The 24,521-nt window shown below is 47.6% G+C and overlaps 4 protein-coding genes across 4 annotated transcripts; 2 read left to right on the forward strand and 2 right to left on the reverse strand.

Moving 5' to 3' along the window:
• Positions 1–7,840: 7,840 nt before the first annotated feature.
• Positions 7,841–8,290, reverse strand: PpBr36_08348 (uncharacterized protein; the record flags this gene model as incomplete). Its single annotated transcript, XM_029895479.1, has 1 exon — positions 7,841–8,290. The coding sequence occupies one exon, from the start codon at positions 8,288–8,290 to the stop codon at positions 7,841–7,843; it is 450 nt and encodes a 149-aa protein (XP_029746990.1).
• Positions 8,291–9,601: 1,311 nt separating this feature from the next.
• On the forward strand, positions 9,602–9,721 carry PpBr36_08349 (uncharacterized protein; the record flags this gene model as incomplete). The annotated part of the gene is made up of 1 exon (XM_029895480.1): positions 9,602–9,721. A coding segment is annotated over one exon (120 nt), but the record flags the coding sequence as incomplete, so codon positions are not given.
• An 8,868-nt stretch (positions 9,722–18,589) lies between these two features.
• PpBr36_08350 (uncharacterized protein) lies at positions 18,590–19,746 on the reverse strand (the record flags this gene model as incomplete). The annotated part of the gene is made up of 3 exons (XM_029895481.1): positions 18,590–18,738; positions 18,840–19,040; positions 19,191–19,746. Coding segments are annotated over 3 exons (906 nt in total), but the record flags the coding sequence as incomplete, so codon positions are not given.
• Positions 19,747–21,360: 1,614 nt separating this feature from the next.
• PpBr36_08351 (uncharacterized protein) lies at positions 21,361–23,133 on the forward strand (the record flags this gene model as incomplete). Its single annotated transcript, XM_029895482.1, has 5 exons — positions 21,361–21,382; positions 21,471–21,491; positions 21,578–22,746; positions 22,835–23,008; positions 23,086–23,133. 5 exons carry the CDS (start codon positions 21,361–21,363, stop codon positions 23,131–23,133), a joined length of 1,434 nt encoding a protein of 477 aa, XP_029747365.1.
• Positions 23,134–24,521: the final 1,388 nt, after the last annotated feature.

Genomic DNA, 24,521 nt, shown 5'->3' on the forward strand with positions numbered 1-24,521 from the left:
ACGGAGGAGATGCAGATCCGAAAATTCCGGGGTCCTTGTTTTACTTAAACTTCGACTGACAACGCTCCCCCTTGCCACGGGCTGAGCTGAAGCCGAGGATCAAGACGAGGCTACCAGGCGAGGCTCCCAGCTTACAGGGTAACAAGGTGTCGCCGATGCTTGCGTTGCATGCTCGCATTATTCTCTTTGTTGGGGAAGACAAGGCTCTGGAAGTCAGACTTCCGATCGGGATGAATAATCCATGCAGCTTTTTGGAAGCCAATCTGAGCTGGGAAGCTTGTTTCGTTATTTAGACTGTCACTGCAATTCTCCTTTTTTTTTACTTTTATCTTTTCTATATATGGAGGCCGAAACACACAAGGGCGTGTTCATTCAAGCCAGAATGTGGAAGAAAAGAAAAGCGGGGGTATGAAAATAAGAAAAAATAAAGGGAAAAGGGAAAAGAAAAGAAGAGAAAAACGAAGGAACAAAGTCAAAAGGAAACAGAGATTTTGATCACCGGACTGACAAGAACGAGAATAATAAATTAAAGTTGCTGGACGGACATGTTTGACTGTAACGGAACAAAATGTCCGAATTTAGCATGACATGATATGATTCCGCACGAGTTACTGCAAACATAATTCAGCACAATCAAAATATGCGATGCGCACCAGAGATTGCGTCCCGCGAATCAAGATTAAACAAGAACAGAAAGAAAAAGGGACAGAAGGCACAGATCTGAGAAGAAAAAGAGAGAAAAGAAAAAAAAAAAGGTTCCGACGCATTCGAACTTATCCAAGCTGTCAATAAAGGCTCCTCCGTCAAAGTTCAATCACCGGACCTTGGCGGTAACGCTATCTCATTAGAAAAAAAATCACGTATACTACAGTGGTAGGTAGTATGGATGGGGATGCGACTATGTGCAGCTTGGGGGGAGTGTACTACGTAAAAGATGGCCTCATTTTTATTTTTTTCCCTTTGGGCGCGGGAAGAGCCCCCCGGCTCACGGGCCCAACGTGTACCGTGTCATCCTCGAGGGCGGTTCATCCCTGGCAGCCAAGGCCGCCTGACGTGCAAACCTCTGCTACCCTTTATCTTGTCTTGTCTTTTAATCTTTTTTACCTTGTCGTCTGTTCATTGCTGAACCGCACAAGGTTCACACACACCCTTTCCAGGAAAGTACTACTTCCATTTTGTAGGTATACTTTTGTGTCTGTTCTATCCTTTCTTTATTGTGGTACAAAAGGAAAAACCTTAAACGAGGGGGGGGCGTGAACAAAAAGGAACACCGAGCTGGGGATACCTGATCTCAACTTTGTCAGGTTTGCATCCTCCCCCCTCCCACACCCAACGAAGACAAAAAAAAAAAAAAAAGCCTGAACTATGGACGGGATCGAGCGTGCCTCTTCTTTTCTCCAGATTATGCTTCCCGCAGACTGCAAACCCCGAGTCCTGCTCCCTGTCTCGTCCTAGAAAACGTCTAGAAAAGAAGAGCTGAATCGGCCGAGGTTCCCCTTGCCTTTGCCCTTGTCCTTGCACCTAAGGCCCTTCTGCAGCTGGGAGAGTCATCTGACCAGCGTCCCCGACCTGAGGCTTGAGCTCAAGCGTTAATCCCAACACACCAGACTTTTTTTTGGCTCTTTCTATGTGTGTGGGACATAAGGCTATGTCTCTTTTGTGTCAGACTCGATGCGGAAGGCTAAAAAGTAATCGTAGTCCAAGGGGGAAAACAAGAGAAAGAAAACCCTAAAAGAATTGCCGTTGCGCAAATCGAGAGTATCTTTTTTTAGGCCCAAAACGTCAAGACGAAAATCCGCAGTAGATGACCGTGCCACGTATTCCCGAGATCTCGTCTGTGCGATCAAACGCAATGATCTAAGGATAGAGAGACGAGTTGTGACATATGCGGGTTTTGGGTCTGCTGTACGCGTGAATCAACACACCCCTTTCCCTCTCCCTGATCTTCACCCGGGAGTTGATTCTGCGCATTGGCATCTGGACTATAGAAGCAACCGAAAAGAGATATCTCGGCTATATCAGTGCCTTTTTTGAGACTTTCAACCAGGCTTTCGAGATGATCGAGACGCGGTACATATTTCATGTCGTTGTGGGGGTACATATGCCGTAGTAGTAAAAGGAAAAAGAAAAAAAAAGAATAAAAGAAAACTAACACACTGACACATTTCTTGACATTAGCCTTTACCGAGAGGGAAAAAGAAATTAAAACGTTGGTCGAATTTCCTTCCATATTCAGTTTGCCGTGCTTCGTCCCAAAGTCTACCGAGAAAATATTATTTCCCAAACGGGAAAATTGGCAGCACAAACCAATTCGATAAACTCTATAAGCCCTGTTTGGTCCGCCCGACTAACATACGGGTGGGAAAGCTATTCCAAGTGGTACACTCGTACGAAAGTATGACCCCAAGTAGGGTTGGGTCGGGTTGAGTGAATTTGTGTTTTTTTTTTCTTGACGTCTCATTCGTTGCAACAGTTTTGGAGTTTGAGGGAATGGGGTGGGCGAGGGTGTGGTTGCAGGGCGAGGCAGGGCGACAAGGAAAGCAGAGATATCCAGGGAAAGGATATACCCGAACACAAATACTCCGGCCAAGGAAGAGTGGCAGACAAAAACAAGAGTAGCAACGAGACGGGATAAGGGGTGTAGATGTATAAGACAATAGCATATCTTTTTACTCTCCGTTCAACCCCGACACCTTACCCAGCAAATATGCCAAAAGATTTAGAGTTTTTTTTCTCTTATCATTCTACCCCCTTCAAAAGCTTCCAAACCAGATTCTGGAAAAAGCTTCCCGTCTACAAGGAACCCTTTGCTGCCTCTTCCAGCTTAAAGCCTTTCGGGATTTGGAGCTTCGAGAAACTATCTGGGATGAATGAATGAACACTCCAGGGTGAAAAGGTATAAATGACGTGTCTTTTTGTCATGGGACGGCAAGGATGCGTATAGCTGTCTCTTCATTTGTCATTCGTCTTGCGTGTCATGTCAACAAGGGAGGCGAAAAGAGCGGACAAGATAAGTATGGAGAGGCCGAGGCTGAATAGAAGGATTTGGCTAATAAGCTTTTTTTTTTTCTTTTCCTCTTATTTATCAGTTGATGTGTGTGTGTGTATGTGTGTGTGTGTGTGTGTGGCTAGCTATCTGCCAGTGTGAATGTATAAAGCAATTAAACCAATTAAAAGGTGTGCAGGCAATAAACAAGGTGTGGTTATACACGAGATGTTTTACACAGTGGAAACAAACAACCACTTTAGACGAGATCGGGCCGCGGGGCTGTGTTGGCTGCTAATGAACAGTCCTCGTGTTTCTGGGGTTTTGTAGTGTTTGGCTTTGTGAAGTTTATTGCACAACGACCGACGGTGAGGCTGTTTCTGTTCTGTATCAAAAAATGAGATCTGAGGAGGAGATAAAAAGACAGGTAAAAGTAAAAGAGTACAAAGGGGGGCGGCGCATTGTCAATTCACAAGATCACGATATTCACACTAGATTTCTGTCGTCGACTCTGACCATGTCCAGTGCCTGTCAACGGATGCGTGGGGGTGATTTTGAGTTGACTAGGTATTTACAGACTTCACAGAGTTATATTTACAGACTTTGGAGAGTCAAGCTGTGATATTCATAGTAAATGCATTGTAACCCGTCAAGACCCGAAACAACCCCAGAAATTGTGCGTGCAAATCTTCTTTCTCGTTGAATATTCTGCCCACGTAAGGGCTTCGGAGCATACCGGGACGTGGGTGGTGGATACAACATCATGAAGCGAACTATTTCCTCATCCCCACGTAGTTTGAAAGGACCGGGCCAAGGCTGTCACCGTAATGAAGAAAATCACCAGGTCACCTGCGGTGTTTGTGCGCCGGTGACACTCCATTTCGCCATTTAGACTTTCGGGCGGCTACTTTTGTGTCAGAAACCTGCAACAAGCGCAACCCACCGCCCGTGCTCATCCCCTGATGTTGGGCTCATACAAGCGCCCGTAGTTTTACCGAAATCCCGCATAGCAGTGGTAATAATGCCCACCTACTTACACTGAAGTTGAAAGACATGTATGAGCAGCAGGCATTAAAGACCCCTGGCCCAAGGAGGGGGGGGGGGGGGGGGGGAAAAATAAAAAATTAAAAGAGTGTATGGTCTCGTGTATTGTGTTTTGGTGTCGTGCCACCACCAACAAGAATGCAAAGGCAACGTTCACCTCCTGGCATTCTCTGCCGTGTGGATAAAAGCTTAATTGATTCCCACGACTCGGGTTGTCGGTTTCCGGCAGGCAAACCACAAGCTGGGTTAACCCCCCTTGACATGGGTGGTCAATGGGCAAAGACCTCTTCTTTTTTTTTTATGCTTTGCCATTGACCATCATCGTGACCCTTTTTGTGTTTTCAGCTTTCCCGCATCCCGCGTCAAAAAGCGACCCCCTCCATCAGCCCCTCCCGTCTATTGATCTATTTCTACTACGGCGTGTACTTATCGCGATGGAACGTTGGGGAGTCACAAACGGAGTCCGCGCAGCCGATGGTTCGCTTGCGCAAAGAGATTCCCCATCAGCACATCAAATTCCGGTCTTTTTTCTTTTCCCTTGTCACGATGAATGACTTGATGGGCAATAAGGTTTTCGATGGACCCAAAGAAAGGCCCTGATATTTTACCGTGTGGAAGATCCCCACTGAAGGCTAAAGAGAGAGAAAAAAAAGACCCCTTTTTTGTATCCTAGTACGAAGGTCCCTTTTTTTTCTTTTTCTTTTTATCTTTTACACTCAAAGGTGTATTTATACTTTCAATCATTTTGGATCGTTTCGTATCAGCAGGTTTACAGGAAAAGGGGGGAGGGTGAGAGAAAGAGCGAAAATAAAATAAAAAATAAAAAATAAAGTCACAAGATAGATAACCCAAGCTGCCATGCGTCGATGACAGGCGCAAGGGGGCAAAAGAAGGTTGGTTGTTGGTTGTAAGCAGCTCTCTCGCGGATTACTACTGGTCCGTTCCTTTTCTCTTTTGACTCGTTACAAAAGGGATGATTAGAGTTTAACCGAACGGATGAACGGTGGTGTCGACCGGTAAGCTTCTCACACCGACGCCTAGTTCTTGGCAAAGAAAATAAAATCGAACGGCCAGGGCAGTAACAAAACCGGGAGAGGGTTTAGAATAACAAAATAGGGGGGATAGTGGCCCAACGTATACGAGATCGGTGACGTCGAAATGCCCGTTTGGCGCCTGTTTCTTTTCCAACCAAAATGTGGCAAACTTTCGTCACACCATTTACCAAACAACGAATAACGCCCTGCAGGCTAACTGGTCTACTACTACTACTACTACTACTACTACTACTACTACTACTACTACTACTACTACTACTACTACTTTCTAAGCCCCAACTTTCCAACGCAATCTCAGCCGCTGCCGCCGGTGCGCCCTTCCCCCCCTTTCCTCTCTCCTTGCCAACCGTCCAAGCCGTCTTCACTAGGACGGGAAGAGTTTCTGCGCGGAGATCTTGAAAACACCGAACTAAACAAGCGAGAGAAATCAACAAAGCAAGCCACCAAACGAGCAAAACGTGGCAAAGCCCAGACGTGATGATCACCTTTTTTGTAGCACAGGCACTTTAACCCAGAGGTTTGGTTACGGCGTTTTCGCTAGGGCCCAGTCCAAATACCCAGCAGCTCGGACTGGCTAATGCCGGGTTTTAGATAGCAAAGCAGAAAAGAGAGTTTTGGACCACCAAGTAATTTGCCCTCTTCCTTTAATAACCTGCAGCGGCGGTCCCGATAGCCTCTCAAAACACCGAGGCGATGGCGTTTACGTGAGGATTTCGGACCAGACGTTTTTTTCCGAGCCTGTTTCCATTTCTCTAGCCTTGGAATAGAAGACTGCACCCAGGCGCACCGCTTGGTGACCACGGGGGTACCATAGTCAAAGCCCATCACATCATGACCCAATAGCGAGAATGTGCCCTGAATTATAGACCGGTCGAGTCGCGCTCTACCGTAGGCTTGGTCCCCCTACTCCGGGACCGACGGCGGTGATCCGTTTGAGAATCGACAGATCTTTGCAGATCAATAACGCCTTGGGAATTCTGTCACACAGAGTAGTAATAATAATAATGAAGAAAAAAGAAAGAAAAAAACCGGCGTGAACCATACCCTAGATACTTCTGGAGTGGAATTTGTTACCGATGGCGGGTGCCGTGGAAAGACAGGTAAGGATCGTATATTAGATTGTCTACCGTATAGCCCACAAGGCAGCCAAGCACAGACAGTGTAGCTCAAATTAGCAAGAGTGTTTGCCCGATAGCAGTGCAGACAAGAATATGGCGAACACGGGGCAAAGAAGAAACTCGAGGTCCGAGTTGGATAAAAACTTATTTTGATTTCTTCTCTTGCTTGTCCCTCAGTGTGATGGGTGGCCTCCGGTTGGAAAGAAAAGCCGGAGCGGACCAAAAAAAAAAAAAAAAAAAAAAAAAAAAAAAAAAAACGGAAATAAGGACGACGACGTGAACATACTTTTTTTTTTTTTTCCTTATTTTACTTGTTGCTTTAGGGTGGTCGCACATCCAACCAACTGGGAGAAACTTTGACGGTCGAGCGTTGAGAGGCGTGACCGCCCTGGCGAGCCAGCCATCAAGTGGCTTGACGACGACCGAGTGGATGGAAGTTTATTAAAATGAAGTTCAGGCGTTGGGCGTGGCATGTTGATGCGATGACACGGAGCGCGCATGCGATCGCCCAGGCAAGCTGATTTTTGATTGAACCACGACCAAGAATAGTGTTTGCGGCTGACTTGATACGTGACGCAGTCATTTTTATTTCCTTTTTCGAGTCCGATTTACAAGGATGACGACGCTGAGCCTGCACGTTGTTACTTGCGATGAGAGAGATTGACAGGCGATTGCTTTGAACCATGACATGAGGCTAACACAAGGAAAAAAAAAAACACACAGGTAGGTACACGGGTACACAGGTACATAGTTCAATCAGCAAAAACAACAAAAAAGAGGTCAAAAATAAAATTTGTTACAACAACCAATGTCATTCATCAATTCTCTAGTACCATCCGAGTCGCGTCGCTGACAATTCACCCCCATCCTTTGAAGGGGAACCCCAACCCTCCCACCCAGGAGCAAATCCCGAGATCACCACATCTACTACATCGCAAATGCCCCTGTCCCAGCATCTGGTCCTCAGTTGACCCACTACCAAACGCCGAGTGGGGTCGGTATAGGGGGTGTACTCCAGCAACGTTCGATAGTCAGATCCATCCTATAACTTCACCCCTCCTGTTCCCTTTACTTGGCCTTTCCAGCCGCCGTCAAGTTGGGGGCGGTTTTTCTGTGCTGTGCAGCTGTGGAGCTCACGCAAGGGGTGTTTGTCGGTCGCTCATCCGATCTTGACTTTGGTTTACGGACTGGCTGTGCTTGCTGCAAAGCTGAACTGAACACTGGCGAATTCCATGTTGCGTTTCTCAATCGAGTCTCATTGGCTATATTTGTATTGTACAATCGAAAGTGGCCGGCCACCACTGCGAGAATAAAAAAGCTTAAACGTCAAAGCCATGTACCGCTCCGAGAAAACCACCCATGTTTGAAGAAGCAATTGCGAAACAACAAAAATAATAACAAAAGACCAATGAAGAAGTCCGTCGTGGGTATCATAAAAACAATGCATCCACCCAGTAGTTAAAAAGAAACGAGTAAAAAAGAGCCAAAGCCAAAAGCGAAACGTCGTATATCTTGTATCGAAATGGGTGGACGGTAAAATAAGCTTCGACTAGTGTTGTTGCTGAATGCGTGAAGAGGCGAAGTGCGTCGAAAAAGTAAAGAGAGAGCTGCAGCTATGGTAGTTATGCCATGCTATGCTATGCAGACATGTTGTCCCAGTAGCGGCAGCGAGCAGCCCTGGCTGTCTGGTTGTCTCTGAAGCGGTGCTGGAAGTAGTTGAACACGGCAAACTCGTCGCGTGTGAGAACGTAGCTGTCAGGCTGGGCTTCGACCTTGGACCATAGTTGCGAAAGTGCCCTCTCGAGTATGCTAGAAATGGTCGAGTTGCTGGCTCCGTCGGGGCTTTCTCTTGCGATCTCCAATGCTTGTGCAACGCTGGTATCTTGTTGCAGTTGCTGATGTTGAGAGTGGGAGCGGTGGTCATCATGCGATATGTGATGCATCTTGCCGTGGTCCGACGGCGAGACGCCGCACAAGCCGCTGCAGTTGCCTGTGATGAAAGGCATGTGGGATGATGGCGGGTAAGAGAGTGGGCGGTAAGAGAAGTTGTAGAGTTGCGGAAGTTCCTGAGGATGGATGGAGAGCATGGCGAAGGGAGATCGAGAAGGAGGAGTTCGGTTGTCCAGTGATTATATAAAATAGGTAACAATTGCAAGGGAGCCTGTCTAGGTTGGTAGAGCAAGCTCGAGGGGAAGCACCTTCAAGGGAGGAAAGGATTTGTGGCGGCGGCGGGGGTTGCAGAAGTCAAGTAGCCTTGGTCTTGGCTTTATGACAAGGGAGAAGGCGAAATTTCCGAGCGCGGCTTGTCTTGCCGGCGTGTGAGAGGAGATGAGCAGCTGCCGTGCGTTGCTTTGGTGCGAAGTGCACTGGCCGAGGCTTGCCCTGGAGGGGCCACTGGAATTGGCGTGACAAATGTCGCGCCCTTGATTGAATTCTCTTTCTAACTCTCCCTGTCTGTTACCGTTTCTTTTGCTGAGGGGCAGCCTAGGCGAGACAAGACGGGATTGGCGTAACGAGTGAGAGAGGGTGGGTTGCGTTGTGGTTTGTGGTTTGTGGTTTGTGGTGATGGTGGCAGGAATCCGAAATGGCAGATGGCGGAGACGTGGATCTCGGCGGATCTGCAGGTACGACCGTTTAGTTCCCGGAGGATGGCAAGCTGCGCTGAACTCCTTCCTCGTGTGATTTTTGGTATAGCGATTCTGTTGTTTGATGACCTCTACCGGATGTGGAGGTATGAACAATTTCCCCAGCCTTAGTTGAAAGCCCGTAATGAACACTGGCCAGCAACGTGGAGATTGTTTGGAGGTGGCTTGGTTGATGAGGCTTAGTGATGGTGCACTCTGGCTTGATGATTTTAAAATGAAAGGGGGGAGGAAAGAAGCGGACGTGAAGGTCTTTATAGTAACATCGGACTTCAGTCCGGGATGGCAAAAAAAAAAAAACTAAACAGAGTAATAAAAAGGTTACAGCTGGATGACTGAATGACTGAAGGCGTCCGAGTCGACCCGTCACTTTACTGCACTGCTGAGATGTGGATTTGAGGGCCACCCCCGTTAGGTTGGGAAGGCTACGGTGGTGGGAACTATATCAGATCGCTGGGAAGATGCGGCTAGACGACGCCTAATTCAAACCGACCAAGGGTTGCCTACAACTTACGCTCTTGTACCTACCTAAACTAATAAACCGATACTACCTGGGGGGTGTGTGGAAGCGAGGAAAAAATTTAAGAAAAATAAAAAATAAAAAATAAAAAATAAAAAATAAAAAATAAAAAATAAAAAATAAAAAATAAAAAATAAAAAATAAAAAATAAAACGATTTCAACGTACAAGCACAAGGTACCTGCTACGACAAAAGCTTACCCCCCTCCCCACCGACCACCCCACACCTTAATCAGAACAGGCCCCCTGGCTTGGAAAGCATCTTTCGCCAAGGGCAAGCCTTCTGTGACGCAAAAGGACGGAGCAACTTCCAAATTTGGCCCAACCGTTGGCGGTTGTTTGGTGTGTGCTGAGTGAGAGTTGAGAGTCAGAATTGAGGCCTGACCCGCTTGCCTTGACAAAGGCCCATTGCGAGTAAGGCGGGGTGGGCTGCTAACATAGTTTGCTTGTCGGCGTCACCGCGACTGCTTTTTATATGCAGTGTAAAAAGCTACCTAGATTAGGTAACCTGACAGTAGGTACCTACGCAAGTTGCCCAAACTCCTGCCGAGGGCAGAACAGTGTAATGATTCTCGGAAATCAACCCCGATGACCCATACTAACCCAAAATCTTTCTTTTTTTGTTATTGTTTGGATTGTGACAATACTACCACACTGCTGTTGGGTAGTCTGGTCTTATTTGCTCATCATCTCGCAATCATGATCAGACTCAGGCTTCGGGATTTGCATTCTGGGCTCAACAACAGCTGCCAAGCACTCAAGACAAGACGATGGAGGTGTGAGAATCGACCGAATCGTGTTCAATGGCCAAAACAACCATTATGTTTTCCGCACCCGCACCCATCGGCTGTAATTAGTGGTTAATCCAATTAGCGGGAACCTCCCGCCTTGCAACTTGCCCTTTTTAATTCCTACCTATGAGGCAGTTCCATCTTTTTTTTTTTTTTCCTTGCTGGTACTATACCTACACATGCTTTCCTACGCGTGGGGTGAAATAACCCCTAATTATCAGTGTGAAGGTAATCCTCTGACCTCACCATCCCGTTTCTCAGGGTTGTTGTGCATCATCCAACAAAGGCAACGGCTGGACCGTTTTCTTAAAGCCACAGCATACTACTTTACGGACTTTGGCTTGGTCCCAAACCTCCGGTCATGCGCTTGCTTCCTCTGCCATTCTTTTTGCACGTCCCCTATTTTACTGTGGTGAGCGTATAAGTAACGAAGCTAAAAAGAGCAAAAATTAAAATAAATAAATAAAAGTAAAAGCCAAAACCAAACCGCCTAGCCAACTAGGGATAGCCGAAAAGCCGTGGAGGAAAGCCGGTGAAGTTTAAATTTTCCAGACTAGACACCATTTCAGCACAGCCCAACTGCCATCAAAAATACCTACGTTGCTAGAAGAGAAAAAAAAGAAAAAAAAAAAAAAAAAAAAAGCATGCATACCTAATCTCAGATACAATCGCTACTTGCGCCTCCCTCGCCTGCATACATTTGCTCCCCACGGGCAAGCCGTGAGCTGCCACAACAAACTTCTCAGGGGGGCCATCACTTGGCAAGCTCGGAAAGGGCATTCTGTCACGTCAGCTGCTGCGATCCAAACCTTCAATCTAACCTAGCACACTCAATATTGGCCATTGATGTCTCCTTTTTTTGCATAATAAACTCTCACCATGGTTTTTTTGATGCTTCCTTTGCCAGACAGTATTTACGCGGTCCTTTTGACGACATCGGATGGTGGGGCTTACGTCACAGCTCTCACTCACTACCGCGGGTAACGTACATAGTAAATTGCATATAGACTTTTACGTATGTAGTGCTTGCTTGTACTTTATTTAATCGCTCTCTTCGGCTGTACGAGAAGGGTTTTGCCATAGTACATGCGGAGCCGCCGTGTCACATCCTCAAAAAAAAGGTTTTTGCCATGTCTCCAGCTGCCGCCTGGTGGGTGCAAGTGCATCCCTTGTTTGATAAAAGGTTTTTTTCTTCTTTTTTTTTTTTTCTCGATCACTTGTCGTGGCCAAACATGTCGAGTTACGCGCCGCTTATTTTTAAAAGCAAGTGGACGCATCTGACTGACAGATCATCAGCACATACCCTACCTTGACATAATATGATCCTCTTTTTTTCCTTCTTTTCCTTGGCTCTATCTGCCATTGAACAAAGCCTACCTAGGTACTTTTGAAAATCCTTACATCACCGCACCCCAAAAGTGAATACCCTCAGTGGGCCCCTCGTTGCCCTGGTACTACAATGGTCGGAACAGATGTGCTCCTTGGACTGGGTGCAGTATCCCTCGACCTGATCCTCGACGCTTAATGCTTGCTTTTTCCCGTAATATTTCCAACTCCAAGCAGTACAGTAGAATCCACATCACCAATGTTTCTTGTACACTTCTGGGCAGCAGTGGGCTCTGGTTATTAGGCAGGCTCCGGTAGATCCTTGCCGGGAAGCGGGGGTGGGCGCTTTTCTTCATCATCCCTCGCTTAACTCAGCTCAAGGCGGCAAGGAGTGGGTCTCCTTCCCAGGACACGCATACAGTATGTTCCCTGATGCCACTCTTAAACAATGATAACCACGTATGCGACAGAATAAACTTTCGCAAAAGTAAACGATGACCCTCTTTACAAAACTCTGACCAACGTCCCTAGCAGAATATTATAATCCACCAGTCAGGAAAAAAAAAAAAAGACGTCAAGTTGAACAAGAAAGTCTTGCCACCCACAATATGGGTCCGTGACCATGACTTGGCCCGGGTCGGCTCGGTGTTGCCGGTCCAAGTGTGGCAATTCCATTACTCTATTAGAGTATCATGTTTCCTGGCATTGTTTACAATACTGCACCAGTAGTACCTATGCGGCAAGTTGGCGCCAGCCAAGATGTGGAACGAAAGGGGCCCTTTGGTCACCGTGTCGGAGGCCAGTTAGGAAGTATGCTGAACCTACAGGAATTAAATGCATTGGGATTCGTAATTTGTCGCCAGAACTCAATCTCATTGATGAGGCGGTGTGTCTCTGTCTCTCTCTCTTTCTTTCTTTTTTTCCCTTCTTTTCTTACTTGGTGATACCGCGACGAGTTACGAGTTAATACCAACATGCTCAACTGTCGAACCAACCCATTTTGTTCATGCATGGTCCGCTCCGCACCAACGCTTCAAGACAACAAAGACAGAAATTACTCCGGTCACTCTGTTGCGCAAATCGTTCTAGATGTTCAAGTTATCGGGCCGGTTACCAGTCAAACTACTCGCGTGTTTGAACCTTTAGCGTCCGTCTTTCTTCTTTTTAACAGGTGCATAGAAGGTTTTGAAACATTGACAAGAGAACTGGACAAGGAACACGAACGAAATTTACGGAGTATTCACTGTGTAAAGTATAGTACGTACGCTCTGGTCATCTCACACACGCGCGCGCGCACACACACAAACAACCCCACACATTGAATGGGTTTTGTGCAATAGCCGCGAGACGCAGCCTCTCTCTGTTTCCTTGGACAGGCCTTCGGGAATAGTGCGGCAACGTAACCGAGAAAAGCCTTGATTTTGGTTTCCACCCTTTTATTATTTGTTACCAAAATCGCCAAGCCTGGTATGCATCCTCACTGGCTGTTTTTCTTCCGGACCCTGAAAGCTGTCAAGGGTATGATGCATAGTCAGGGTATGGGGCTTTTTTTTCTTTTTTTTTTTTTTTTTTTTTTTTTTTCTCTTTCTCGTCTTGCGCCTCGAAATTTGTTGGTATTGAAAGATAAACTCAACCCATGACCAGATCAAACGCACGCACCTCTGCCCTAATATATATGGCTCATGCTCCTGTCAGCTCGTCTAGTGCACTGGCCTATTCTCCCCCATTAATAATTCCCCATTGTGCCACACAAATAGCATGGTTCTTGGTGTAACCTAGAGGTCACGGCCCCCTTGCCGAACCCGCACAATCGTGCAACCATGAAAAGGGTTCAACTATAAACGTATTTGTACTTGTTCGAGATGTGAGTATTTTCAGCCTGAGACGTCTGACGAAAGGGTAAATTTGCCGGTGTTATTTTTATTTTTGCATTCCGCACATCATTACACGAAGCCTACAGTGCCCACGTCAAGTATTCGTGGCTGACGAGTCATAGTAGTGGACTAAAAACTAATCTGGTAATCTTCTAGAAAACTTTGTCCGTCGCCCTCATCCCTGTTGGCTGCTAGTGTAGTTGGAACTCGGCCATGGCCGCAGTACTGTACACATGTATGCACGCACGCAGCATAATATAGTTACATAGTATATTAATTCATTCCTTGGTAGACCTTATTCACTACGTAATGGGAGTCAGCCGACACAGGGAGCAGCCACTTTGGCACCGAATATGTAGCACGGCTACGTCAGCAGCTGAAGCAAAGAATTCTGGTAAATACTTAGCAGCCGGGTCATCGGCATAAACATATCCTTGAACTCAGCTTCAGCACTCTTCTTTGTTTCTCTTGGTCTTTTTTGCTTCAGTCTTTTTTTTTTTACCCCTTCGATTCATCCATTACTATCCCGTGAATCCACCACATAGATTGGCACTTTGCTTGCTGACTTCTTTCAGCCATGGTGTTTTCTGTCTCCATTTCGGATCCTCGTCTTGGCCCCGTCAAAAGTGGATTATGGATTGACAAGATGCTACATACTGCTTCAAGCATATTTTGTTTTTGGCCCTTTCGTTGCATTTCCCGCACGTTGCATTGCGTCACGCTTAGCTCTAAGCGAGCTTTACCTGACTAAAGACAGTTCGGCAGTTGATTTTGGGCGGAAGAGGCAGAAGAGACAAATTCCTAAAATGGAAGGCAGTTTTGTTGAATTCCGAATGCGAACTTCGCCATGGTGATAAAATACAAGTAAAAAAGGAACGGAAGCAATCATAAAATTTTTTGATTGAAGCCTGACAATAGAAGAGATATTAATAAAAGACTGCTTTTTTTTTTTTTGTTTTTAACATTTCGTCCCATCCCAGTATCGACTCGTGTCGTTGTGGCATTTATAACATGTTGCGGACCAAAAGACGTGTTCGTGCTACCTCGGAAAAAGCTTGGCATAAATCGTCCAGGCTGGACCATTGTTGCATCATGTCAACAAAAAGGACAAGTCAATAGCGAAGTGAGCAATTCAACACCACAATGCAGTATATACAAAATTAATCAACGCTTGCGTATGTACTGTAACTCAAGAGGATTAGGAAAGCTGGTTCCCATCCCATTTCCCCGGTTCCTGTACCTACATAATTAAAAGGTCGAGTTTGGTATCATAATTTTTTCTTTTTTCTTTTACATATTCCGTATCATCAGGTCGGTCCAACCTGTCGAGATTGATTACCTACCCTGGCTTGTACCCCAAACCACAAGGGTAATGGAGACAACACACACACCTTCCCTTTCCCACCCCCCTTTGTCACCCACAAAAAAGACACATGGGTCGGCCATGTAATCTTTGTGCATGGGCCGGAGCCGAGGTGGAGCCTCTGACAATCCCTAGCTCGAACCTTATTTTGATGGCCTTCATTCCTGCAAGATCAAGAACCTATGAAGGAGAAAAAAAAAGGTATGTGGGGTGGGCCAGGGAAAAGAAAATGAATAAGAAAGACAAACAAGTGGATACCATTTGCGGCTGGACCTGACTCTGGTAGGTTGGCTATACGGCGAACACGTCTGTTTAGCTGACAAGACGCTTGTTCGACTGGCTATACGGCAAACCATTCTTGGTCATCCTGTGGGGTTCTCACCCCTTTTTGGCATTGCCCATAAAATATCACTTTATGTTGTATGAGGTCGCGAGGCGAGGCTCCGATGCAATTCAATGGCCCAGCCAATTGGATACAGGGTGTTGGTTACGGCATGCTGACACTTTTTATTTGGAGGGGGAAAACGACTAACAAAGAGAATAAAAAGAAAGAGAAAAAGACGCTACATAGCAAACGAACCCACCAGTCATCTCGCCAGTGCCAATCTCTCTTACTGTGCTTGTGTCGTCTCATCCTCGACTCGCTCGAAGAAAAAAAAAAACAAGATGAGAATAAAATCTGTAGAATATTAATCAGCAAAAGAACACAAAGGAAGGAAAAGAACAGTGGATCTAGTCAAACCGCAAGTGTAAATTACTGTAATACTCGACTAGTCCTACTCATGCTAATGGCAAGATTGCCATCGTCAGGCCCCGGGCGAGCTCAATCTGCATCAGGTCGCCTCATGCGCTGCACATGATCGACTTGACTTGCATGGAACATAAGCTGGTAACGTTCCCAAGAAATGTACAGCCAAAAAAAAAGACTCCATTAAAAATTTCAACAGGGCAACAGGGCAGACAAAAGGACTGCCATGGTTCTGCAAAACCACTTGCTTGAAAGGAAGGAGAAAAAAAGGGACATAAAAAGATGAATGTGGGGGAGGGTTTCAACGGCCCGCTGCCGTTTGCCAGATCCCGTGTGATGTAATGTGATCAGACATATCCTTGCGGTCTAGGTCGTTGTCTCGGTCGTGCCCGTTATAAATTATAAATCCGGAACATGTTTCTCCCTCTTACATTTTTTTTCTCGACTTGTGGGGAACCTGTAATAGCAACCTACAGGCAAATATGATGCAGTATCTGTCATTTTTTTTATTTGCTTATCTATTGATATTTTACAGCGCACCGCCTCGGAGCCTTGTTTTCTCCATTGTTTATTACCATCTTCCATCTTTTCCCATCCATTGACGCACCAGTCGCAAAACTCGGCCGATAACCAGAACGTAATGGGTTAGGCGGCGGGAGGATGGTTACGACGCAGAATGCGGATGGTGTTTGGACAAAAAGTCAGGGGATCAGGGGGACCGCTGCCAAATCCACCTTGTTCCTTCTGTGGCATATGTCTCCGCTTCAAAATTATCTTTTTAAACTTTTTTTTTTTCCTTTCTTTTTCTTCCTCGTTTTGGGACGACAAAACACCTTCAAACCCCTCAGGCACACACAACGTAGTATGTACTCAGCAGGAACTGCTCGGATCATTCTTGTACCCCTCCTCCACCTGTTGAGCAAAGCCCGGCCGCCCCCTGTCATAGTAAACACATTATTATTGAGTAAATTACTATGGGTTTTTTTTTTTTTTTTTTTTTTTTTTCTCCCTCCTTCTACACGTACGTCCTCCCTCTGGCCTTGGTTCAACACCCATGCTTGCCCACCCAGGGAACCGGTTCGACGGCGTTATGAGGCTGGCGCTACCAACTTTTAGTTTGCATACTGTACCTCCAGCGGGAAACCTCACGCAGGGTCGAGAGAGGGGCTATCTCTTCCTAACACAGAGGAGATTTCAACCCGGCTTCGAGGCTGAGTCGGAAAGTCTATCACCACCCTTGCTAGGGCAGTCGGTCGTTCCCTCATCAGCCTGTCCACGCTGGACCCCCCATACCCCCCCAATAAATTTCCGCATAACTTGAGTAGCACTAGCGCTAGCTCGGTTGTGTGTAGTGCTGTAGGTCGCAAACCGCGCTAGCTGGGGTGGGTGTGTATGTGACTGTGAGTGTGAAAGAGTGTCTGTGTGCTTTTCGGATCGCGAGCGAGAAAAAAAGAACCTCGCCAAGACTTCAACACGGAGCACGTCCCCGAATGTCCCGGGAAGGAATCGGAACGTAACGTGACTTTCTCTCTTTTCCTTATGCTTGACTCTCCGCTATGTAGCCCACTTTCTCGTGTTATCGCTCATCAAATTCAAAAGCGGTATGAGTTGCAAATACGAGAATGCGAGCCTGCTCGCGACATGGGAGCTGAAACGGCATAAGGGTATGGATCTCACGATAGTTTCCCATGCCTCACCGGCAAAGTATCCAAAGGGGGCAACATTCCCAGGAGCTAGCGGTAATCTGGGGCCAGCGAGGTGTTGGCCAGACCGAAGAAATAAACGGCATTGGCTAATTGTTTAAAGTTTCAAGGCTTGGCGGATAAAATCAAAAGGAGACGATCGGAGATTCGGACTTAGAATGCGAGAAAGCCACTAGAAAGAATAAAATACTTTTTTCTTTTCTTTTTATGTTTTTCCAAGGCCATACTGAAGATAAAACAAAGTAGTCGGTGTGTTTGATGGCAAATTAAATGTCCGACAATTTCACCGGTTGCAGGCAGCGCAGCCGGGGCTAAGATGATGGTGCGGTTTTTAAGAGTTCCCAGACTGACGGATTCAGGAATCTCGCCCGAACTTTAGTCCCTTTGTGCATTTGTTCCATTTTTTTTTCTCTCACTGATCGTTGGACCAATGCATTGGATGTAGGTCTTTTTGTTGTGATCATATTAATCCGCGCCGCTAGTGCCTGGGGCTAGAAGCAGCCCATCGGTCCAAAAATCTAAACTCATGTCAGGGGTGGGAAAGAGACGTTGCTTTTGGGGGCGGCACTCGCCAAAAACCCGCTTTTTCTTTTTTGGCCTCCCTCCCATTGAAGCCCATAGTGCCCCTACTGGTTGGTCCTTATGTTCTCACGAGTAGGACGTCGCAGACCAAAAGACTTCAGCGCATATTAAGAAACTAAACTCTCACCCACTTCCCTTTGAGCTTGAATGACAGCAGCGCCAATAGTGAACCCGTGCAACCTTGCTAGTGCATGCGCCTCCTGCATCACTCCTTTGACGTTGGCTGCAGCAGGGTTCAGCCACGAACGAACAAAAGCTTCTACTCTTCACACGCCCATAGTGTCGCAACGTGTTTTCTTACTACGTTTCCCCAACCTGGGAAAAAAATGGACCCAAAAAGCTACACAGCGTCGCTGTAGCGAAGGTGCGCTGATGTATCTAGATTCAGGCGAACTCTGCGGAGACGCAATGTCGGAGAGATGCAGAAGACGGCCTCGTGGGCGATGCATCCTTTGGATTGAGATTCCGAGCAGGGATTAACAGAAGGGCCAATGAGAGCACCGACATAACACTGTTCTAGCTCAGATGCTCACACCGCATCGGAGACATCTGACAGTTAAATTAGTTTATTTGAAGTTGATGAATCTGTCTAAGTGGTGTACAATGTCGTGCATATTGATACAAAGCCAATGGCGAAGATTATTTCCTCTAGCCGTTAGCGGCCCAAAAAGATGCCGTGACGGCATCTGCGCTGGAACTCTCTTTGCCGGGAAATCCGCTCATGCGATGTCAACTGTATACGAAACGGGCTATCGGCAACGTCTTTCGGCATCGGTATTCGGCAGTGTCGTATGTATTCAAGTGATACTCCGAGGGGCCTTGAGTCGCTGTGAGGGCATTAAGTTTTGGACACCTTCTTTCCGATGTCCCAACCCCATGATCTCAATGTTTTTACAACACGCGGTGTAACCGCAGCTGTCAGGGGCACCCGTATAAAGATGAAGCTCTTGTGGATGGCATATGCCAGAGCTAACTGGGTAGCCAAACCTATATCAAATGAATAATGTGTGAGCATGTTCATGCTGGTCCTTTACTGTGCCATGCATTGCCTGAAGCAGTAATTAGTTGGTAAAGAGACATTAACTTACTGGCTTCCTCCTTATGGTTTTCCTGGGCCTCCTTGACACCCCATTTGTCATCCGCGGAAATATCTCTTCTCGAATTGCCTTCCACAGCCTCCTTGTCTTCCTCTCCCTGCCATCTCCAAGACTTCCATTGGTGCCACAGGTCCTTGACGTTAGCCGGCGCAAATTGCGATACATTGGATACAACCCTGCGCTCTATCTCGGCTATGGGCGGAGGTTGATTTTTGATTGAATGTCAGCCATTGGTCACTGTGTTTATAGACTTCCAATCTTCAGGAGGGGTCGTCCTTCAGCGGTTGAAGAAATCTCTAACCCTGTCAAAGACAAACGAGCAAGGTGGGTAAAGGTACTAACATATCCTGTCCGTCCCAACAAACCGAACCAGTAGGAAGCAGAAGGGGAAATCAGCGATCGAGAGGGCAAAATACACAAATATTGTCGCCCTTCCATATACGCGGCTAAGCTTCCGCATGCGTTGGCTCAGCGAGAGATACTCGTCTGGTATCTCTGCCTCTTTTGGGGAAGCCTCTGGTTTCTCCTTGTTCGACCGCCTCGATTTCGATGAGTGAAAGGTGCGCCGGGGCGTGGCGAGTCGTAAATTTGAGGTCGGAAGTCGCGGTCTGGGTACTGCTCTCGATGCGACCAGGTTACTTTCAAGCCTTTGCAGCGTTCGAGAGAACTTCGAGGTGCTCGCCCAAAGATGGCGCAAGCCCTGGCTGCTCGCCCCGTTATCTGACCTCTTCCATGCATGCCTCAGTGAACTCCTAATCGCCAGAAGCGCTGGTTGAGCTTCTGCCATTCCAAGCGAGAGAGCCTGGAAGGCCCTCAAGGTCCGGGGGAACATGGGCGAAGGAAAGGGTGAGACTATCGAGACCGCACAAGCCAAGCCCGGTGCTTGCGGTACGGGGCGCTATCGTGTTGGCAGTGCTGAACTTGGGCGAATCCCGACTTGCGGAGTCGATATAGCCCCCAGAGAAACTCTCAGAGAAACTCTGACGCTGTCCTGAGCCACCAGCTCCGGCTGCCGTGCTCGGTCCGCAAAAGTGAGAGGTGATCGGAGGTGGTTGCACGAGTATTTGGACAAGCGAAACGGTAAATTTTGATGGTACACTGCTAGGAATACCTGGAACTATCAATATTTCATGTGAGCGGGCGGTTTCGGCGCCTGTTCCGAATGTTGAACTCGAAATCAGAGTGCTCTGTTCCGGAGCCTCAGCTGAGGAAATCAAAGCTTTCGAGAATTTTCTCCACCTAATCGGAAGCTTCCCTGCAGTGACGTTAGCCCCACGGTCCGGAGCTTTCGGATGCGCATGGACGCGCTCACACACGTGCAGTACCTGCGAAACCCTAACCCAGAGATGTGGCTGGCGAGTGATCCACGTGATACGTCCCCTTGATTTGATCTCAAACTGTTAAGCGGTAGCTTGTGCAGACAATAATACAGTATAATACTTTGTGTTGTCGCATCAATGGCATCAATGGGTATACTACTGTTTTGCACTGTCGACCAACAGAGCATTGAACAAGATCCCACGATCAACCCGCTCCATCATGGTCACATTAATCATCCATCTGAACGCTTAATCAGGCACCAAAGTACCTAGGAAGTTTGGACCCGATAACATAACGGTTGATGCTACACGGTTGCATATGCAAGGCGAAACGTGTAGTGTGACTATGAGGTACAAGCATCGGACAAGTGATTTATGTGCGCTACAGTACATGAAGGGCGCATGGACAACAATATGAATATCAACGTCAAGATGTCTGGAATCCGTACTCCCTTTCCAACACCAAGACATGGAGATAGGCTGCCAAGCGAATGGTAGTCTGACCACCAATAATATTCGACAGACAGGCATCCTCTAAGCGCCCGCAACTCCCTGGGCGCTTCGCCGACATGCAGCCTTCTTGCATGTCCACCCTTGACATGCATGAGCCCATGGTGAAAATCGCTGATTGGTGCCTGCCTTTCAGGTCCCTTTGATTTGGACTGCCCATTCATTCGCGCACCCGTAAGGAAGGCGCAGGAGATCATGACCTGCCGGGCTAGGCAACTCTCAATTGGGTTATTGCAGGATTTGACTCCGCACTCTCCGCACTTCGTGTGCGCCCCCAACCGAGAAATCTCACTGTCTGCCTGCACAAGTTCGCATCTTTTTTCTCTCTCTCCAGCCTTCCCATAAGCTCTCTTTCTTTGCAGCCTTCTGTCTCTTGCTTGTGTATGCAGTTTCTCTTCCGCCGCATCCCATTCATCTCCAGATTGGCGCTGGTGCATGAGTTATTGCTAGCCGGATTTGCTTGACATTGCAGCTAAGTGAGTACCCAAGCGCTTTGCGGGGCAATCAATCATCCGACTATGCTCTACATACAACCGCGACTATAACGATCCCCCAAAGCTAATGGCACAGCCGCAAAACAGTCACTGATAGAGGAATTGAGCAGCAAAGCAGATTCACGACCAAAATAAAGCTTCGCAGTGCGCAGGAATTCTAGTCGTTATTTACTACATCTTGTATGCGCTATGTCTGCACAATATTATCCTCGTAAGTAACTGGACAGAAGGTCGTGGACCTGAATAGGTGGTCGGTATTATAAGCTAATTGATATGCTCCCTGTTTATCATGACTATAGCGCCCCCTGGAGCTTCGGGATGTAAGTCTTCAACATTCTCTCACTCACTCAATAGAATCTTGATTTCATGATATCTGGTACCTTGCTGACAGAGTTGCCTACTTCAGCACTAGCTCCCTCTCAGGCTTCGACACCACATAACTATCCCCCGCCCCCTTCATCTCCGCCAGCCGCGCAAACCAAACTCTCATACCCGTCACCACCAACTCAGCAACCTCAGAAGAGCTACCCTGCGCCGCCTGCGCAGTCGCAGCAGGAGTTTGCACCGCCGTCAAGGTCGCAAACGCAAAACTACCCTCCCCCTCCGGGCGCCCCTCAGAACTTCTCGCCGCCGCCCTCCTCTCAAAAACAATACTTTCCCCCTCCTGGAGCTTCTCAGCAACAACAGTATCCTTCGCCTCCGCATCACCAATACTCCTCCCCCCAACACCAGCAATATGGTGCCTCGCCCACGCCACCGCCTCCGCAGGCATCGCCCCCTATCTCTTATGCCCCGCCTCAGCAGCAGATGCAGCCTCAAACTGGATCCCAGACGACACTAGCTATGCATGGCCGAACACCATCTATGGCTTCGCACAACTCGGGCTTAGGCCTTGCTGGCATTAGCAGCCCAACACCCCCGCAACACCAGCAACAATTTGCCGCTCCTCCGTCCTACGCAGGGTCGGCTCCAGGCGCGAGTCCCACGGACGGGTATCCGGCCGAAAAGACCAGCCTCCCCGTGGCGGACGGATCGCCAATCGACACAAGCGACCCTGCTAACCTTGAAAGTGGTGCTCCGCCCGCAACCCACTTTGTGGGAGCCACAGCGACGGTGGATGATGTCGGCACGTTCAACGGTGGCAGTTACCGGATCAGTCACCGTGACAGCAACACAATCCTCACCATACAGCTCGCTATGGGATGTCCCCTTGGAGCCAAGCCGGGCGCCATGATTGCCATGTCGCACACCATCACGCTTCGCGGAAGGATCAAGTTCAGCATGAAGAAGCTTGTGGCTGGTGGTGAGATGGCCGACTCGACTTTCACGGGACCAGGCGAGCTCTTGCTAGCGCCCGCCATGCTAGGAGACATTACCAGTTTGAGACTGACGGGCAGCGAGTCATGGTCTGTCGGCCAGGATGGCTACCTTGCCTCAACCCAGGGAGTAGTCAAGGAATATAAGCGACAGGGTCTTGGCAAAGCCATGTTCAGTGGTGAAGGTTTATGGGTTTACAAAATCAGTGGAAAGGGCCTGCTTTGGTTGACAAGCTTTGGAGCCATCATCCGTAAGGACGTAAGTGCTTCTGCTTAAACTTATCTCATGTATCAAATTTTTCAGTACACTCTGACATGTACTGACCGAGCTCTTCTTCCTGGTTTAGTTGGCGGATGGGGAGAAGTACGTTGTGGACAATGGGCATCTAGTTGCATGGAACACCAAATATATCCTGGAGCGCGTGGCATCCGGAGGTATAGTGTCTGGTGTTGCCTCTGGAGAAGGAATAGTGTGCAAATTTACCGGACCTGGCACGGTATTCCTGCAGACGAGGAACGCGGTAAGCCACACCATTTCATTCATCTTATCAGTGTCTGAGAAAAATCGCAGAAGGCTAACGCAGCATCGACCGTGTAGAAAGCATTCAACGCTTATATGGGCGGACAAACGAACTCTTCTTTCTGATTAAAGTCGTCTATATCGCTGTCATTTACTGTGTCGAGTGTCATTGGCGATGCATATTATGACGGACAATTCTTATTTCTTTAACTGTTGCATCAGGCTAGCTTCTTCATACTATCTGTTTGAACTTTTCACAAGGGCGAATCTGCACGTAACAGCTACGAGTATTCACTTTCCAAACATGTGTATCTTTGTCGGGCATAGTACATGATGACAATCGCCCAGTTTTTGTCTCTGCATGTGAACGTTATAAACGGTTCTTGCTTCGAAAATTTACTTAGCCACGACTGAATGCTGCTTGTTGACCGGGACCGTATTTTGGGGCTTTCAGGGGCTCCATAATGACACTGAGGACTAAAAACGTGTTTTTACCAGTATACTTGTGAACTATTCCCGGGATCGGCAATAGACTGCCTTCTATACACATTTACAATGTGCGGGAGATTTACTCCATCCTGACCTTATTAACGGCTGCATTAAGTGCCATATCTCTACTTAGCAGTCAAGGTATCTTCCTGGCTGGCAGACACTACTTGAATACAGGGGGAAGAGCAGCTGTCACTCAGCGTTGGTGCTGGATGGGATCCACAAATTATGGCTGGATCTACTGTCCCAAATAGGCAGTCGCGCCCATCACGACTGTATCGGGTGGGCTTGAGCCCAAGCCGCGCCTTCCTCATGACACTGTGATCTAGTAGAATCGTAAAGTTGCAGGTGTCTAAAAGTGGTCTTTCCTGATGAAACTGATTGCTCCGTAGCTTGTCAAAAGGCTTGTTGGCCTATCTTGGGCAACTTTAACATCTCTCGAGAGGTGAATAGTTTCCCGAACACCCTACAGGATCTGTCAACATATCCACCAGCGTCGAGCCTCTTTTTCTGTTTTTGGCTATCAACCGCAGATATTACGGGCATCTCTTGACGCAAAGTCGAAATAGCTGCCCGCCAGCAAAGAGCGCCAGAATTTTCAGCTTACCAGACAACATTTAACTTAGCCGGGCTCCAAGAGCTTTAACAGCGTCATCACAGGCTGGCAAAGCTAAACAATCTTCCATTCTTCCACCACCAGCCCATTGGGGCGTAAGATACCCTCCCCCTCGCCAAGCATCTTCCGATATCGCCTTCAATCTTTTTGGCCGTGCCCCGCGAGGACAGACTTGCCATAGTCTCAGTTCAGTGACGCAGATTGCGGCTCCACCTCGCCCGGCCAACTTACTTGCCTGTGGTGACATCTATATTTCTGCGTCTAAAACCCCTTGGGACTCAACCTTAGGCTTCTAGGACAATCAAATTCCTGCCTGGAGCCCTCTGCCCCTCTTCTTTACGCACTTTTTTGATCTTTAAAAAGTCCGCTGCGATTTGCAGATTTTGTGGTTGTGGCTCGCATCCAAAAC

This window comes from Pyricularia pennisetigena, chromosome 5, assembly GCF_004337985.1.
Source record: "Pyricularia pennisetigena strain Br36 chromosome 5, whole genome shotgun sequence".
Lineage (NCBI taxonomy): Eukaryota > Fungi > Ascomycota > Sordariomycetes > Magnaporthales > Pyriculariaceae > Pyricularia > Pyricularia pennisetigena.